Consider the following 19,012-nt stretch of genomic DNA (forward strand, 5'->3'; position numbering starts at 1 on the left):
TGAAGACTGATTGACAAGCCTCATCTGTTGCCAACAACTATTTTTAATGTCCCACTGCTGAAGCGCTGTTACACAGAGCTGTACAGCGTGATTCTCATCAATGAACTTTTACATTTCTTATTAGCAGCAACATATTTAAACGGAATAACGACTCCAGCGGCAGCTGCAAACAACAAAGTAAGGAGTGAGGATATTGCTGTACTGTTGAATGCTACAGACCCATTTGAACTTAAAAAGTATACTCCTCTAAACATAAATAAATAAAAAATGAAGCAATCAAAACTGCTTATAGAACATTACAATCTGTTCCAATTGAACACAAATGCAAGAAGCACGGCTGATTTTAGCAGTTGAGGAGGGTGACGGGATGCAGCTGGAAGAGAACGCCTCTGGCCCTTCCTTCACCCGGCTCTACAATATCCATCCTCAGAGCAGGATCCACCTGCATCATCATGACACAAACACGCATTGCTCAAATGTGCTCAAAAAGCATGCATCAGGGCTGACGATCAAAGAAAAAGTCATAATTTTTTTAAATGCAGGATTTCTATCATGGACCGTACCTGGTTCCATTTCTCAGTTTTCTCGTAGTACACTTGAGTATCAGCTTCCCTTGGCGGTGACTTGGTGAAAAGCCTGCATTGCATAATAGAGACAGATCTATAACTCCATACACATTGATTGAACTTCTTGCTGATTTCTGTGGGTGTACGTATGTGACCTGGTGAGGCAGTCCCTGCAGTCGTCCTGCAGTTGGCTTATCCTGTCGCGCCCCAGATGCAGCGTCCCATTGGGCCCTTCACACACCAGACGGTTTATAGCCCCTCGCAGGGCGTTTATCTAAAACAGAAACAAAACACAGAACTCATCAGTAATACACATACGAGAACGCTTTATCGTGTAATATAGGCATTAAGGTATCATAGATATCATATCGTAGATTGGTGGTATTTAATAGACAAGAATCAGTTGCACACCAGTACCAATACTACAAGGTACAATATGATCTGTAGTATATATTACTGCTATTATACTACAGTTTTAGATATGTATTATAGTCGAAATACTGACGATAACAAAAACCATACTGCAAAATCTTATTTAGATTCCAAAAAGTAACACTTTTACCTCAATTATGTCTTCTACGTCAACTTTGACATCAAAGGTGAGTTCGATGTCATGCTCGGGGAGGATGCCCTGCTGTGTTTGACTGTTCCAGCCCAAGCCACAGAGGGCGCCAGTGTAGCACGTCCTCGCTTCATTGGTGCTACAAAAATATGGGCGGGGAATATTAACATGGGTGTTTGGATTATGCTGCTTTTAAAAAGGTGTGCAGTTATAAGTGTGTGTCTGACTTACCGTAACTCCATGATGGGGGTGAAGAGCATGGTTAGGAGTGCAGGCAGTCCAGGGATGTCTGGCATGATGGAGGTGTCTTTCAGTAGAATACGGTCCCCTGCAACACAACCACACATTTAAAGCGGCTATAGTTGATGTTGACATTTAGAAGGCCACTAAAGGTTCGGCAACCACTGAACAAAAGGGCATGTTTTCACATTCAGCCGACACGGAGACATACAGACATTATGTTCACCAGCTAGTCGCTAACTTTGTCTGTATGCCGTCTGGTGCTGGGCAGGTAGTATCCAGTGTGTGTGGAACGAACCTGGAGCATGTGCAGTCAGACACTAATGGCTATGTACTTAGGAGGTGATGCTGTGTCTGGTACCTGTGGAGTTGACTGACACACTCCCAGCCACCAGCATCCTCTGATGTTTGTTTTGAGGGTTTTCATTCAGGGCCAAGGAGTTGATGCTGGATCTCTCGATACACACTGTCCTGCAGGAGGACACACACAAGCAATGAGCCTCATTCATAACCTGGATGTTAATTTGGCCGTTGTGTACGTAACTGCTTACTTGTAGGAGGTCTTGTTGGTCAAGCTGTGGAAGTTGACCTTATAAGGACTGTATGGTCCATGCAGAGGAACCTGTGGTGTTAGAAGGAAGGCTGCAGTCAGACACATCACGTGACTTCATGTCATCATTGTTCTGCTCATCAGACAGGATGGGTGTGGCTTTGAATGAACTCAACACATGAACTGAAATGGCTCCATCTCATGGACAAACAGAGAGCGACAGACAGTGCAGAGGTGATGACGTCATCAACCCCACAATATCAGCATCTCAGACATTTAGACTCTGTGTCCTATTTTAAATCCCTCCTCTCTTTATTGATTGTAATTATTTGTTTTTAATTCCTGCTACTGTTTTTCTTTAAAGCACTTTGTAATAATGTTCTTGAAAATATTTCAGTCCAGATATGATATGAATATTCTGTAAACTGGAGGGCATCTTGCCTTCGTCTTGGATTGGGACTGGCGGCTTTTGGAAAAGTGGGCGAGTAGGTCGTCAACGAGCTGCTTCTCCTCTTTCTTGCGTTCTTTCCAGGAGCTGCTGGCAGCGTTGGAGACATATGTACCGCTTTCCATGTCCTTGTACAGGGACATCAGAGCTTCATGGTTTTGCTGCAAGTGCACACAAAAAAGAGACGTCTATATTGAGAAGGGCGCACGTCATTTTAATGGACATTTATGAATCTGGGCCCGCAGGATTGAGATAATTCAGTTAAGTTTTGTCTCAACACAACAATGCTAAATTCATTCTCCACCCTACACGTTTCAAGTCCAATGCGCTGTAGGTTTGGTTAATGTCTGTGGATGTTGTGATGCCGTATATGAGTCATTAAAACTTTGAGGTGCACTGTAACTGATGTTAATCCAGGCTGACCACATCCACTGCTCTTCCTCTGAAGAGGAGAATAACAAGCTCGCAAGGGGCAAGTCGTTGACACTAAAAGGACATATTTAGGTTAAGTATTGCTATAAGTATGCTATGATTGATTTCTATATTGCACACTGCCTAATACAGTTCACGTGGGACAACCTGAGCTCCCAAATGGTGCGTTACCTTGGAATCTAAGCTCTCTTCGGCCTTCACAGCATGTTCGCCTTCCACCATAATGTCCAACACACTGGTGTTGGTCGTCTCTGTGTTGCTGAGCAGCTGCACACGAGTGACACCATGGAGGATGGAGTACAGCGACACGATGAGTGAATGGCCCTTCACGAGTGTCATGAACCGATCGCGGGCTTGGCTGCTCCACTGGTTCCCCAGGATGATAGACTTGGCTGACGGATGCATTCCAATAACTTGGAACTCCTCCGCCTGAGACCATGAGCAGAGTGTTTGTGTGCTACTGTTAGTTCACAGGTTGGACAGATGAACAGATACGTGTGCCATCATTCTCTGACCACTACCTGGAATGGGTGAGACAGGAGGTCAGACGGGAGCTCCCTGAGGCTGCTGCAGGCGACAACCGCGGTGTTGCCGAAGTCCAAGAAGACCACCTGCAGGATAACAACATATCTTACGCTCTGGTACATGAAGTTACACCAGCAACTGCTATCACATACTGCTGTTAAGAATGATTTAAAGACTAACACTGAGGTCAGTTTTAAACGTTTGAGCCTGAATACCTGGAGACAATGGTATGTCTGTGAAATGTTTTGTCTGCATGAGTACAAAACACAGACACATGTCCACAGTAGAGAAGCAAAGGAGATTCGTAATGAGAAAAATTGAATGGGTGCGACATGTTGAGAGCTGCAGCTTGTGAGCAATATTCACCTCCACCGTATTGCCACGCATGTGCAGGATCTTGGCGCGGTAGTACATGTTCTGCTCGTTGATCTCAGAGTAAGGAGCCAGACACAGCAGGTTGGGGTAGAGCGACACGGTTACAGGGTGCAGCGTACAGGAGTTTATCTCCGCTGTCAGATGGCGCTGCTTCTCCAAGCTGGCGTCGTCTCCTCGGAAGCCCCAGAAATGACCGACCTCCACCACCTGACGCAGAGATCAGAGTCACGAGAGGACACAACCACTCAAGATTCAAACATTTAATCAAAAACCCAACACCTAGACATCTCTTTTGAAATTGACCTGTTTGACCGAGTTAAATGTAAAGGACTGACCTCTGTGATGTTGACCACAAACAAGAGGTTGGGGGGTAGCTTGTCTGGGTCAATCACCTTGCTCACCAGGTCCACTGGGCTGACAGACTGGCTCTGGAAGTCGACATTCACCCTGCACAGCAACAGCACGTAGAGAACTCAACTTGAATGTTTTTTCAGTATGTGTTGCTAACATATAGGAGTACTTCGGCAGGGTGGATGCTTGAATCCAGTGGAGCATTAAAAACAATTATGCTGAATAATAAGAAGCACAACATCAAATCAATTTCAGGGTAATCACAACATGTCAACATTTGTAAACTTTTAGGCGGGTGGAATTATCACTGTTAAAGCCAAAGCCAGAAGTGAGAATAGTTGATGAATTGTATTATTGTTGGATAGCTAATAATGTGCAAAGTCACCCCATCTCCTACCCAGAGGGAGGTAGGAAGAAGCTGGTGCTGGCTCAGCCTGAAACCTCCCCTCTCTGACTCCAAGTGATAGCTGGAGTCATGCAGAGCGTGAACATGTCAGATTATATTAAGGCTCAGTGCAGGGGCACTGACCAATGCAGCCTGTGGTGCAGAGGGTTCCACTTTCCAAAAAGACGGTTAGGGTGGGACACTTCAGGCCCCAAAAGTCGGACACAGTTGAATATTCTTCCTCCTATGACATTTTTTTGCATGCAGAAAGAAGGTCACCATGATGTGTAAAGAGTGCCATACCGTGAATATTTCAAGCTAGTAATGTGTTTACACCCAGGACAGGATTGTATCTGCTCGATGGGGAAGACAGTCAGGTCCATAGGAGCCTGATGCTGTGCCAGGAGGAGGGCGAGAGACACCTCAGGCACCACCCCCGCATCGTGGGTTGTCCTGTAGAACTCCACATATGCTCTGGGAAAACACGCACACGCACACACACACACACAATTATGAGTATGCACATTTCAATGTTGTTTAAATAAAATGGAGCAGATTTTAAAAAGTTGATGATGTGCAACAGTGGCTTTCACTACCTGGAGCTCTCAAAGGAAATGGCTTTGACCTGTCCACACAGACGGAACAGAGACTGCAGCTGCTTGTAGTACAGGAATGGGTATGGAGGGAGGTTCCTCAGCTGAAAACAACACGTGGTCTGGTTTTATTTTACAATATCCCTGCATCCTACGTAATGGGGCTAACAGACGAAAGCCACACTCAGCCCATAAGGGTTTCGATGATCATTACACTCCAGAAAAGTGCCAATAAAGATGATATGATTTTGAATAGTAATCAATTCTTGGCTCTCAACTAGGGATGCAACTATCTGGCTTTTTCAGTCCCAAGCTTGGGCTTTGGATATCAGCTGATACCGAGTATTGATCCAATGCTAGTGTTCAACTAAAACAGCTGCATTCCTCATCACTGTGTGGAAGTGACTGTGATCATTCCTTTATGGAAAAGGCCACATCAGGCTTGACTTAAACATTGCTTTCCTAACTTTGTCAAACTAAATATAACTAATAAAAACATCAATTCAAATTTACTGGATGGTTATTTATTACTAAAATAATAAAGCATACACTAGCAACTTGGTAACTTTTCACTAATGCCAGATCCAGCTTTTCAAGTCAGGATTGGCCCAATATTAGATATCAGTACCGCCCTACTCTCAACATCCCGGGTCGTACCATCACTGTTGTTCTGGGGTTATAGCCACTCAACTCCCTGATGGCCAGGTCTTCATCTATGTCTCCCTGGACAAAGTAGTTGGGGTAGTGGGCACCAGCAATGACCACCTAAGACAGAGAGAGGTGCAACCTAAAACAGACTGGTATTTAGGCGCGTCTATTCAGTAACTGAATATATTATTAGTAGCGACGACTGGCTCTGAAGTGTATAGCTTAATGTACACAACGTGCAGCACTGGGCTCTAACCTGAAGAAGGAACTTCTGCCTGTGTGCGCTGGTGTAATCCAAGGAGGGGATGCTCTCCGGCACATGCATGTTGAACTGGGACACACGCTTCTTCAGGTCCTCGTACAGCTCTGCAACCTGGACAGGGAGTTACTTCTGAGCCATCATATTTTACAGCTCAAATTCAAAATATTATCTCTTTAAAACAAGACATGTTTAACAGTCAACTGTGCACCAAGAGGCTATGATCATTAACTAGCTACAATCTGGAATGGAACTTAAAGGCCAAGTTTAAACACTGTCAATACTACCCACCCGCTCCTCTGCTACTGACAGCATTACACAGATTACATGAAGTTTCATTGTTGGTAACACGACTAAAAACAAGATGCCTGTTGTTCACTGTTAGACTAGGACGGGTGATGACACAGACATCCTGTGATGTGGCTTGATGAACTCATGTGACTCAGCTCTCGGCTCCATCTCTGTACCTCCCTGATCCTCTTGATCTGAATGAAGTTCTCTTTTCCCCAGTCCAACTCATCCTAAGAGAAGAAAGCAGCAACGGTAAACATTTCTTACACTTCAAGAAATAATTACACAAGAGAGTGCTGCACTGACTCTTAATGCCCAAACAAAAAGCTTTTGTGAATAGTTTAAATGTTAAGATAGGCAGAGACACTTTTCTCCAACTGAGGTGAAATTGAATAAACCATCTATTCTCCCTTTAGCGTACTAAATGCAGTTCAAACAGGGGTGGCTCTGTACAGCAACAGTAGCAGACTATTCTTATTTTCAACACTTAAAAAAAGAAAATCAGTTTTGTTTAAATATATGTGCGAGTGTTTCAGTGAGCTCAGGTTTGGGTTGATGTTTCCGTCACCTTTGGGTGTCTCAGCTGTCCTTTCTTTCTGGATAGGTGCCATGCCTGACAGTAAAAGACAATAAGGAAGGGTCTTAAAAACAACAGCCATCAGGAAAATATGTAAATCCATTGGAGCGTTACATTACCTTGAAGGCGTTGACAAAACCTATGGAATCACTTGGTGTGCCACGGGCAAAGGCCAGCTTGCTCCTGGAATGATAAATATTATTTAGTGCAAAAGTGTATAATACACAGATCCAACATCTGTGTCTGGCCTGCGTGTATTCTGATGAAAATGTGTTGCAGGATGACTGACGAAAGGGCCTGTGTCCATATGGTGCGAGCCTTTTTTGGGAGGCTGCTCTGAATAGGAGCTTTTCAGAAGGACGCTGGTGGTCACTGTAGAAAATGGAGAAGCTTGTTTTTGCCGAGTCTGTCTGTCCTGAGCTTTATATGTCAGACAGACACAATCCTAACAAAGACCGATGAAGCCCATTTGTGGGAGCAGATCGGCCGGGCGGACACTGAATGCTGCTGGTGCTTGTTGTGCTTTTATCGCCGGTTACATCCTCATCAATACAAAGCATAAGGGCAAGCAGCCTCCGGTTGGAGCTCATGGGAAAAAAAACAACGTGATACAAATAGATAGAAGCCCAAATAGATGATAAAGAGCAGAGAGGCGCTGCTAGTCTATCATATAACAGTGGATTGATATCGGATATGCTATGACAGAGACTTTAAAAAGATCTATAAATACTTTCTCACACACTTTCTACTCTTTATTTATTTATTTTTTCGTCAGTGTTTTGTATGTCCACAGAGATGCATTGTCCATCCAACCATTAGCTTATCATGTTCAGGGTTGCTGGAGCCGATCCCAGCTGAAGGCAGGGTACACCATGGACAGGTAGCCAGACTATCACTCATTCCCGCTCACATTCACACCTACGGGCAATTTAGAGTCATCAATTAACTTAAGCTGCATGTCTTTGGACTGTGGGAACCCACGCATGTTCTGGCCAACATGGCCAACGTGCAAACTCCACACAGAAGGCCTGTATAGCCCCGGAATCAAACCTGCTACGACTTTTACTTCCTGCTGTGAGGCGACAGTGCTAGCAACCACACCACCGTACGGCCCACGAGATGGTATTGTGTTTTGACTAAACGTCTGTTTTGAACTGCAAGACAAATCATTATCCACAAAACACTGACGGCACTTAAGCTGGAAAAGTAGGCTAATAGTCAAATCGATAGGTCTGGACATCATGGAGTAGGTTACATGACAACATAATGTCCAAAACATCTTGATCTACACTGATCTACACTGACAGCCTGTGAATCAGTGCAGCAGCTGGGGGTGACTCACCTGTGGCCAGCAAGCTGCTGCATGGATGGTATGGCAAAGAAACTCTTCAGAGAGTGCGAGGCAGCTGAGGATGAGAGAAATTCTTACTGTCGCCCACAAAAACACATCACATCAATATTTATGTTGATGGTTGTGTACATAAACACATTTTCAAGAGTGCTGTCATGACAGATTGATTTGTTGTGAACACGTGCATATGCAGTGACTGAGGTCCATTGCGGTTGCATAATGACAGACTGACCTATGATGAGGCACTCGTCCAGGCAGCCAAAGATGTGGCCCAGGACGATCATCTTCCCCAGGCACACGTTGACGGGTAGGTGGGCCAGCACTCGGCCCAGGAACGTCAGCTCGCCGTCGTCACTGTGACCCCTGCCATCACTTTTGGCAGACAGTGCACCCATCTACAAAATGAAACATCCAGCTAGTATCAAGACAACAGCCTTTATATCAGCTCCTAAAACCTTTCCTTACTTAACAGTTTGACATCAAATATTCAAGGCTTTAGACATGAAATGACTGATACTTACATACGTTTCCCCTTGGCTATTTACCCGTTAGTTTTATGAATTCACTGGAACACTGACTGATACACACTTCATGGTTGTATATGTCTGAGATCCTCAGACAGAGATCGCACGCCGTTTCTAAATCCTCAGGACTAAAGATGGCTGGGTTTTTACTGACGAGGATCTGTAGTGTCTGAGAATATCAGACTAGATTCAGATTCAGTAACATCTTTTAAAATTACCATCTAAAATTGTAAAAATTTGTTACATATTACAACTTGTATCTGTCTATTTATCCTTGGTCTTGTTGTCTGTATTCACATTTCCTGGTTACATAATTTGTTGTGCTATCACTGCGGTGTTTTTCACTTTGACCACACGGTCCTGGAATGCCTTTGCAGAGCACTTTGAAACTTGGTTTTGAAAGATGGTATAAAAGAAAAAAAGGTAACCAGAGTTATCATTCACATATTTCACTTTACCTTCCACACACAAACATACATGACACAACACTGCCCTTCATCACCCTTACCTAACAGACTCATGCTGAGAACTCCTGGTGTAACACTCAGTGACAGATCTGTGTGGTCAGCTGCCAGCCCAAATACAGCATTAAAGCCTCATACTTGACTAGACATTAAGGGCTCTCCAAGGGAAGTATCATCAATCTATATACTGTACTTATTTACTTCTTTGAGTTGGAGCACTGTCCTCACTATGTCACTGAGGTTGGGGGGTGAGAGGGCCGTGGAAAGGATAGAGCGGGGGTCTCCCATATCCAGCAGCTTAACCTTCAGCAGGATGGTGGCCAGCGGGGCAAGCTGAGAGGAAGGCAAACAGAAGGTTGTCCTATTAGGGTCAAAGCAGCGTTTAAAAAAAAAAGAGAAAGAAATCTCTTGGCAAGTGGACATTCTCTTACCAGCATCTCAGGGATCATGTAGTCTCGGATGTCATTCCTCCAGAACTCTTTGGTAACAAGGCGGTAACAGTAGCCCTTAGAAACCCGACCTGCCCTTCCTGACAGAGAGGGGAGATGAGTGCAGAAGGACAGAAGTGAGCAGAGGCTTACACTTCGGAGGTAAAGTTCTGCTCTAAAGTATTGTACCTCGACGCTGGTTGCAGTTGGTTTTGGATGCCCAGGTGAGACGCAGAGACTGATAATTAGTATCTCGATCACAGACCATGTGACGGGCGAGGCAGAAATCAATCACTGAAGAAAAAAGCACCAATACAGTTACGATTTAAAAATACTTTTTTATAAACCATAGAGGAAGGGAATAGATAAAAAACGAACCATATTTGACGTCTGGAACAGTCACCGAACTCTCAGCGATGTTGGTGGAAAGGATGACCTGTTAAGATGAGGAGACCGTCGGTACAGCAGCTACTAGGAACACACTTGAGACAGAATAAGATAAATGCTATTCACCTTCCTGTATCCGGGGACAGGGAACAGAAACACACCATTCTGCTCCTCCAGAGTCACAGAGGAGTGGAGAGGATAAACCTGCAATCTGAACAGCAGCAGCACATGCAGTAACGGTAAACATTCAACACAAGTAAAAAGTAACCGGTGAACAAGCCCTTTGAATTACACAAAACTGACTTGTCTTATATGACAAAGAATAAATAGGTATTAACTACAGGGTACGATTCAACAAAGAGATCATCTCAACAACTCACCTTTTGTTGACCAGCTTGGCCAAGGCCTCCTGCATGTAGTTTATCTCGTTTATACCAGGAAGGAAAACCAGCACACTGCCCCGCTCTGAGAAAGTCATGCCACCGTCTGTTCCTGCTTTGCTGCTCAAACAAAAACACACATGATCATTACTTTGTTAAAGCAGTCAAGTCTGCTGAAATACGAAGGCCTCACCTGGAATCTTTGCCCTCCAGCTCATCAAAGCCCTGGATGAGACTGATGGCGACATTGTACATCTCCACTGAAATGCGAGGGTCATCTAGATGAAGCAGCTCAGTCTGATACAGACACACACAACATTCACACATTAGCTATTTGGCTTCAGCACAGAAAACATTTCCCATCTCATTACCCTGCTTGTAAACGGTGTTTGGAGGTCATCCAGGTAAAACTCCTCAATGGCATACGGTGTCCCCTCCACTTCAAACACATAGGCAGGGATCATTTTGCCATGAAATGGGGTGCCGAAGTACTCGGCAAACTGTTTGGCGTCAATGGTGGCTGACATGAGGATGATCTGAAAGCACACAGGTCCTGTGAAAGTCCAACTGATGCAAAAGGAGCACAGAAGAGGGATTTTACTTGATCTTGAATTACCTTGACATAACACGAGTTGGAGTGAAGAAGTTTTTTCAAAACCAGCAGGAGAAAGTCCATGTCCTCCGTACGCTCATGAACCTTGGGCAAAGGCAAAGTACACTTACACTTACTCTAACAAAATAAAATGATAAACTTATATTAAACACAGTGTAACATCAGGGAACTGCATTTTTTTTTTTACCATAAAACAAAATCTACAAAACAACAAACAGAAGCCGGGCTAACAGAGAAAATCCTCTGCCTCATGTTTATGCACCTCATCGACGAAAATGTGGGAGTACTCTGTGAGGGACTTGGCTGAAACCAGTTTTTGCAGCAGCACTCCTTGAGTCATGTAGATGAGCCGTGTGTGCTCAGTAGCCATCTTTTCCAGTCCAACCTGGAATACACACACGCAAAGACACACACCTCTTTTTGGCACTCTCACCGGGACATCTGACAAACGGCAACGGCAACATCCGTTTGTTTTGTTTCTTGTTGTTTTACTCGACCAGATGATCACAATCTATGACTCCTATCATCTGAACACAGCATCTTAATGCACTGCCATATCAACGCTAATGTACAGCAACACTGCACATTGACTTACCGAGCAAACTACAATTTCCAAATCTTCTTTTCTTTCTTCTTTTGTTATGCGATTCCTTCACAGTAGCTTTCGGCCTTAACTTCTGCCAGTGTCTTAAAAACGAATATTTGCAAAGCCAACATGACTGGTTGGTCATGGAGGAAATGACCTGGAATGAAATCCATTGCTACCCAGAGGTTGACCTCAGGGAAATACGTCTCGGTTCGCCGATTCAACTTTGAGCATAAAATAACTTTCCATGCACTGACTGCACAGCTTTCAAAGACAAACATTAGGAGAGGGAACAAAGAAAGAGCTCTCTTCCAATAATTCAAAATGTCAGACATTTCAGCCTTTTATCCACCAAAAAAAAGAGCCCTAAATCGGCAATGTGGGAGTATTTTGGAAATCTACAAAATGACGAGGGAGTCGTTGTACAAGATGGATATCCAAAGAATGCTGTTGATGGACTACAAAGGGGGGGAACACTTCGAATAATTTCCAACATCTTCAAGATAAATCATACATCCCTTTATGCCCAATTCAAGTAAAAAAAAACTACTAGCTAACTAGTAGCTGGACCAAAACAGTGTTAAATTTGCCGGCGGAGTAGTTCACGACATGTTACTGTTTATTTCGGATATCATAATACTAACTGACTGTTGGTGGAGCTGTCGTTCCCTCTCTCTGTCTGTGGAGCCTACGTTCTGGATGGCCTATTGTCATAGAACCATTATAAATTATTTTTAAGTAGTGTAACCGTGAAAGCCGTGAAACTGTGATATATTTACTCTAACAATAATCATGATATCAAAATCTCAATGGTGACATCCCAGGCTCCAACTAGTGGTGAAACGGATCACTCCTCACTGTTCGGCACACACGTGAACAGTTTAACGTTAAACATCACCGTATGAAATAAAGTTTTACTGACATCGTTATCCGTCAATATTCAGTAAAATATGCGATCAGGACATCAGCATTTATGCTTTAGTCGCCATTTCTGATATAGTGTAGTGTCGGCGAGAAACTTGAATAAATAATGTTTTGCAAAATGAGTGCTTTTGGTGCAAGCGGTTTTTTTATACCCTTTTTAATTAAACAACAACAAAATAAGTGGTAGGAGCTATGAGCATATGTACAGGCTCACATATTTATCTGTAATGAACAGTTTACCTTCATCAGATTCTGTCTCAATGTTGCACTAACCTGATATCCCACCAGACTACCCAGGGTACACTTCCGCTGGGTGGCAACCCATCGGGCAACACTGGAGGCCCCAATTTTGCGTGGTTGGGTGACCACAATGTTGCACGAGGAGTTTTTCTCATTGTAGTGGTCCAGAATGTACTGTGGCACCTGGGTGGTCTTGCCACTGCCTGTGGCTCCTTGAATGATCACTACAGAGTTGTTTTCTATGAAGGAAATCAGCTGCAAAAAAGCACATATACACACACAAACATATAAAACACAAGCACAACACATGTGCACAGTTAAAAGAAAAAACGTCAACAAAAATAGAAACCCCATTTGGACATTTGTATCATATCACATTTAGAAACATATGATGACATTGTACAGCAGATGGGTGCGCTAAGCTGATTTGTAACCGGAAGTCCACACTTTATAATCTGCATAAAGAAAGTACGGCTTCAATGACAGCATGAGCTCCTGACATTTACACACACCACTCCTTATTAGACTACAGGACATTTCAGACAGGTCAGGTTAAAGTTGGCTGTTGTTCTGCAACCTGAAATTACATTGACTTAATCTTGAGCAAACAGTAAAAGCTTAAGTGCACCAGAGTCCTCAGGACATAATGGTAATGTCAGTAAAACTCCTTACATGACCAAAATAGAAAGCACTACAGGAGAATGAGAGAGTACTTTCAGACCATCACGCTGCGGGGTGGAGGGCATGTGGATGGTGTATTTTACCTGCTCTCTGTTTTTGGTGACGGGCAAGCTGGGGGACTCGTAGCTGGCAAGTGGAGGAGCAGGACCTAAGGACACAGAATGGAATGCACAAGAAACCGGGTGAGACTGGTTTGGGCAGGAGGCAGATTCCTGTCAGTGAGTATGGTGTGGGATAAGAACAAGCCAACACAAAGTTTAATACTCACTCCCTCCACATTCTGGTGTTTTAAACCAACCTCCATCAGAGTTCACATTTTTTAGGCTGCCCTCTTCAGGAACGTCTGATTGGCTGAAACAAAATTGAAGCAACATTAAGCAGTTAATAATTTTTAAGGCTCTATTAACCAATGAATTGCAATAAAAAAAACAATTGTTCAGTTTACACCAACTAGTCTCATCTCAGAAAGCCTAACTGTCAAACTCCCAAGGAGCATTGTGGTCAAAAACATGCAATTACAGAATAAAAATGATGCATGTAGAGTAACCTGCTAAAACTACAAGGCTAAGCTTTATAGCAGCTTAAACCAAACGTTCACAATGGGTGGAAATACCAGCAGCTCTACCCACATCATTACTTGGTAATTTGTAAGTTTGCACATTCGACTCTCTGCCTCCTCTCGTCTTTCCCTCTGGTGGACAAGGCCCACAGCACTGTGGTCGGGAGAGCATTCCCAGTTGCCTCTGCCTCTCGCTCTCTTCCAAGTGGGGGGAAGGATTTTATCAGCAGGAAAAAAAACCCTGACAATACTAAGAGGAGCACAAATGCAACACACCCACGGCTTGTGCACACATGCACTCTCGCTCTCTTCCTTTCTCTCCAATGCACACATTCCGTGCAAGCTTCAAAAGCCGCTGACCTTACAACAAAGCTGCACACTGCACAGAGGAGCGTGCGAGTGGGGTGAAAGCAGAGGTGACAGCTCTTAGTCAGTTAGCAATGTGTGACCAACTCTCCTGGAGAAAGTCAGCATGACAGGAGCAGTGGGAGGGACGATAGGGACAAGACAACAGCTATAACACAAAGAGGAAAAACGCTTCCAACAGCCAAGACATTGGAGGATTTCTGCCGATACACGAGAGCTCCTTGGATGGCGGTTGACACAAAGGGACGTAGTCGACAGCAAAGGAAGGAATGAAGTTCACATGAACTGACCCATGGAGACAAGGAGCTGGAGGCTGTACTCTGTGAAAAGCTGATCTTCGCACAATATCTCACAAAAGCATCAGCGTTGCAGTTTTCACATGTAAGTACAAATCTTTCCTTTCAGTTTTCAGCAAGATGTTACTGTGATGATTTCTTCCTGCACATGCTGGATGACTGACAGCAGTTTAAGTACTGGAGTTAAATCGAATGAAAAGCTCTGTTTTGCAACCTTACGATGTGTGAAGTCACACAAACGGTTTGGGTTCAGTGAGGCTGACCTCTGACCCTGCAGGGGGTGTAATCCATCTGAATCCCAGGTGGACGCTGTGTTGGATCCATCAGTCTGGGGAAAAAGGCCAAATACTTACACCTGGGACATCGTCTTTCACCGAGATTGACTTGAACTGAAGGCAATCAGAGCAGCAGGCAGGGACCAGACGTCAGCTTGGTTACGGGGTGATCATCTTTCACTGTTAACCTTAAAATGTTTATTATAATAGGGCTACATAGTTATGGATAAAATGAAAATCAACATGTTCTCACTCAAAGAATTGAGGTTGCGGTATTCTCACACAATTCTCTGTGGTCTTTGAAGCCGAAATTTTGTCTGAAATAGGGGCTGGATATATATATATCTAGATATATATTTATTTTTTCTCATGATCAGGAACAGGAAATTATTGATTTTGACTAATTTTGTAATCATATTTAATTTTCCAGCATTACTTTTCTCCCTCTCATGTTCTCTTCTTTAGTTTTTGCTGTATCTGCTTTTATGCAGTCCGTCACATGGTTTAATGCTATGTTGTCATTTGTAGGTGCAACCTCGAGAGAAACAGATATTGCAACATATTCAAATGTGTTAAAACAGTGATGATGGTCCGGACTAACAAATAATTCTTATTTCTTTAGTTCTTCAGGACCGTGTGCTATAACTGCCATGCCCCTGTTCAGCTGGATGAAATGGTCCCATGAAACAAAAGTGCAGGCTCGAGAAGAAGCGGCACCTCCAAAGACCTCGGTGGTCGTGCCCAGTCGCATGTTGATCAGAGAGCTCCTGTGGCATGTGGAGGAGCGCGAGCGGTTGGTGAGGGTACTGGATCGAGAGCACAGGCTGGCCCACGGCGCCCTGGGCCTCCATTGGTTTCAAAAGTACCCCAGGTTACGGACCCTCATCCCCACATCAGAGCTACACCAGCTGGAGTTCCTGTGTGCCCAGATTCCACCCGTCCACGCAGCCACTGTGCTCTCAAGGTGCTTGGCTGCGGCCCATGCCATGCTCCTTCCTCACATTAGTATGCTGTCAACAGTGGCTAGCTGCTACTGCGTCAACACAAGGCCTGACAGCAGGCACAGCAGAGAAGACCCAAAGGGAAAAGGGAGGCAGGGCAATCTGCCAAGAAAGCCGTTACGTGTTACTGTCACAGGGGCAGGCGATGTTGGGTGTGAACATGTGAAGGTGAAGGATGCTCTGTAAGGCTGAGTGAAGCCAGACGGCCGGGGGTTTCTACTCATCATCTCTATGTTAGCCATAATGATATAACAAACATTGTTCTACATGGTTGAGCACTGTGACCTACTTACTCATTTCCCATTAAATTCCTGGGTCACTACTATGTGCTTACATAAGCACATCATCAAAGAACAACATATTTAGTGAGAAATGTGTTTGTACCATTTCTAAAAGGCTGTGCTGTTGTCCTAAACATGTCATTCTTTAAACTACGAGAGACTCCTGGTTCAATTATACAATATTATAAAGTGCCAATAGAAAATGTGGTACACTGACATTGTGCTGATGCAAATCCTTGCTATGTCAACAAGTGTTTGATTGACTCTATTGGTCGATTCCTTCCATAGGTTTCGTGAGGTGCTTGCCACTAACAACATTAGGCCCTGGGAGCTGGCTTCTGTCTTCAAGCAGGTGCTCAGAGACTTCTTGAGCCAAAAGGAGCATGAAGAGGAGAACTTCTCAGTGCAGGCAGCAGAGCTCCGACCAACGGACGCCTGGACCAGCTGCTACATAATGAAGCAGGGCTTCGTAACACCCGCCGTCCCCAACTGTAGAGACCACCCAAGGGAGGAGATCCCAACAATCTCTGGATATGTGGATCGGGCCATGCGGCACTCCGGTTTGTTCGCAGGGTCCAACAGAGACTGGGACCTCCCAGATTACTACCCAGTTCCTCTAAGGCCCTCAGGGACGTACAGCACTACACTGTGAAAGGAAGCTCTGCTGCGGGTTTGTGTTTAACACAAGAAAGTACAGTTACCACGTCCATATCATGGAGACAAGATGCAAAAACTTGATTATTTATATTAAGCTAGGTATCATAGCTTGTGACCAAAAATAAAAGCACAACTTTAGGCTAGGTGGACAATGTATTGAACCGTTTCATGACAATAACTAGTTAGACGCCTGCTCTTTTAGACTCTACTTAGTAGACTGACTGATTTTCTCTTTTCTAGAATAAAAACCTCAATCAGACTTTGTACAGTTGGCCATATATTACAAACGTGTATTGTCAGGTGGCAAGAATGACGTCATAAGGGCACAGGATGTGAAGACATGCATGAGAAATATCCGAAAAGTTTAACCAAAGAATGATGTTCCCATCCTAGATTTTTTTTTTTTTTTTAACAGGTTTTAAAGCCTTAAAGAATTAAAAAAAAAGATTATGGAAAACTTTGTAAAAAAATAAACAGTTTGTTCAGTAGATCTTTGTTGTTGTCTCCTAACGTGTTCATCATGCTGTGGCCCACAGGTTTGACACTGAGGTCATGTCCTCAGTATTGTTTTCTGGGAATTTCAGGTAACTGGGAAAATGGTAAATTTTTACAAAAAAAACAAAATGAAGGGTTTTAATTGATCTAGGTGTTTTCAGACTAAATACATTTCAATTGGAGTACTTTTCCTAGCAGTCGAGAGTAGCCAGGATACAGCCCTGTAACGCTTTATATCGTGTATTCATTTTAGAGACAAGCACTAAAAACGTAGCTTTGGCAATTTAGATTGTGGGTAAACCATATGGTACAAACAATGAAAAAGACGCTGCCGTATCGACGCCTAGATGAGTGTTAATAGAGCTGCTACAATGTTAGCATAGCCTAGCACCGATAGAGCCGAGCTCCATTGCGAAAACAAGTATTTTAAAAGTTATTTACTTTTCGTCTTGCGGAGATTTTTACAAATCAGCATCATTACGTAATTATTTCGGCATCCCTTTAAAAAAATTAACAGTTTGTTCAGTAGATCTTTGTTGTTGTCTCCTAACGTGTTCATCATGCTGTGGCCCACAGGTTTGACACTGAGGTCATGTCCTCAGTATTGTAAACAAGTATTTTAAAAGTTATTTACTTTTCGTCTTGCGGAGATTTTTACAAATCAGCATCATTACGTAATTATTTCGGCATCCCTTTTTGTCCGATAATTGCAGTTAAATCAGTTTATTTTGTGTTCATACAGCTGTAGTAATCCAGCTGCCGTGTGGCTTGCTAGATAGTGAATACAGCTCGATAACATCCACAGCTATGTTATGAACCCAGACAAGAAGGATTTAGTTTCCCCGGAATATCTGGGACTTCCACAACAAGTATTTCTTCCATGGTTGATGGCGGAAATAAATGGCTTAAGTGAATAACGGCTTCCAGGGCGATAAGCCACGCCCCCTCTTCTGCGCGATAACGCGGCGCGAATGACGCGATTAACGTGAACGCATCTTGACGGTATGTAACGTTAATCTACTGGCGCGAAAAACTCGTTACCGTGACACTGTAACACAAGCGAAGTGATACAGTGTATCTGCTCTTACGAAACTAGTGGCATGCATATATAATGCTGGGAGAGTTAAGACATCTTAATAAACCATTTAGCTAGTTTACCGACAGACAGTTAATTGATTTAGCGTTACCGTAACAAATGTTAGCTAAAACTCTGCACCCCCAGAGGACATCTTCGAGCATTATGTGCAATATAGTATTTTCAACCAGTGAGTGTAGCTACGATAGAAGAAGTGATACCTGTAGCCAGGATTATTTGTCTGTTACTGGAACAGTACAATTGGGCTCAAAGGAAGCTAACTAGCATGAGGTTAGCATTTTTTAAGCTAACGTCACAGTTGACGTTGACTAACGTTTCTCTCACCTGGAGTCTTTCGACGACGCTTCATCGGACTTTCTTTCAACCGCTTTTTCTGTGAGTTTAATGTTAGCAAAAGCCGTCCCCGAGGTGAACCACTTCGAAATTTGTTCTGCAGTAACCACTTTCTTCATCTTGTTGGCGTTTGAAATTCTCTAATTTTTTAGTAGTCTCTCTCTTACCTAAAAAGCTACGGGTAGCTACGAGATTGAAGCGCGTGGGTCAACTGTTAAATACCTGTTACATCGCCCCCTGGCGGTTGGACAGTACAGTACTCGAGTAAATGTA

General features: G+C 43.7%; 2 protein-coding genes across 2 annotated transcripts; one reads left to right on the forward strand and one right to left on the reverse strand.

Moving 5' to 3' along the window:
* Positions 1-343: 343 nt before the first annotated feature.
* Positions 344-18,858, reverse strand: tdrd9 (tudor domain containing 9). Its single transcript, XM_076108090.1, has 35 exons — positions 18,731-18,858; positions 13,649-13,731; positions 13,464-13,528; positions 12,733-12,954; positions 11,212-11,334; positions 10,953-11,033; positions 10,708-10,872; positions 10,530-10,633; positions 10,337-10,456; positions 10,083-10,167; positions 9,948-10,005; positions 9,759-9,863; positions 9,573-9,670; positions 9,343-9,474; positions 8,386-8,548; positions 8,145-8,208; positions 6,922-6,985; positions 6,794-6,838; positions 6,402-6,455; positions 5,932-6,048; positions 5,685-5,792; positions 5,031-5,131; positions 4,738-4,908; positions 4,034-4,145; positions 3,690-3,905; positions 3,320-3,409; positions 2,970-3,227; positions 2,360-2,527; positions 1,920-1,990; positions 1,730-1,839; positions 1,360-1,456; positions 1,129-1,267; positions 722-840; positions 564-636; positions 344-442 (listed from the first exon to the last, which is right to left on the reverse strand). Exons 1-35 carry the CDS (start codon positions 18,856-18,858, stop codon positions 344-346), a joined length of 4,008 nt encoding a protein of 1,335 aa, XP_075964205.1.
* Positions 15,527-16,810, forward strand: rd3l (RD3 like). Its single transcript, XM_076108352.1, has 2 exons — positions 15,527-15,840; positions 16,447-16,810. The coding sequence occupies exons 1-2, from the start codon at positions 15,527-15,529 to the stop codon at positions 16,808-16,810; spliced, it is 678 nt and encodes a 225-aa protein (XP_075964467.1).
* Positions 18,859-19,012: the final 154 nt, after the last annotated feature.

Source organism: Anarhichas minor, unplaced genomic scaffold (genome assembly GCF_050575085.1).
Source record: "Anarhichas minor isolate MPS153535 unplaced genomic scaffold, ASM5057508v1 ptg000040l, whole genome shotgun sequence".
NCBI lineage: Eukaryota > Metazoa > Chordata > Actinopteri > Perciformes > Anarhichadidae > Anarhichas > Anarhichas minor.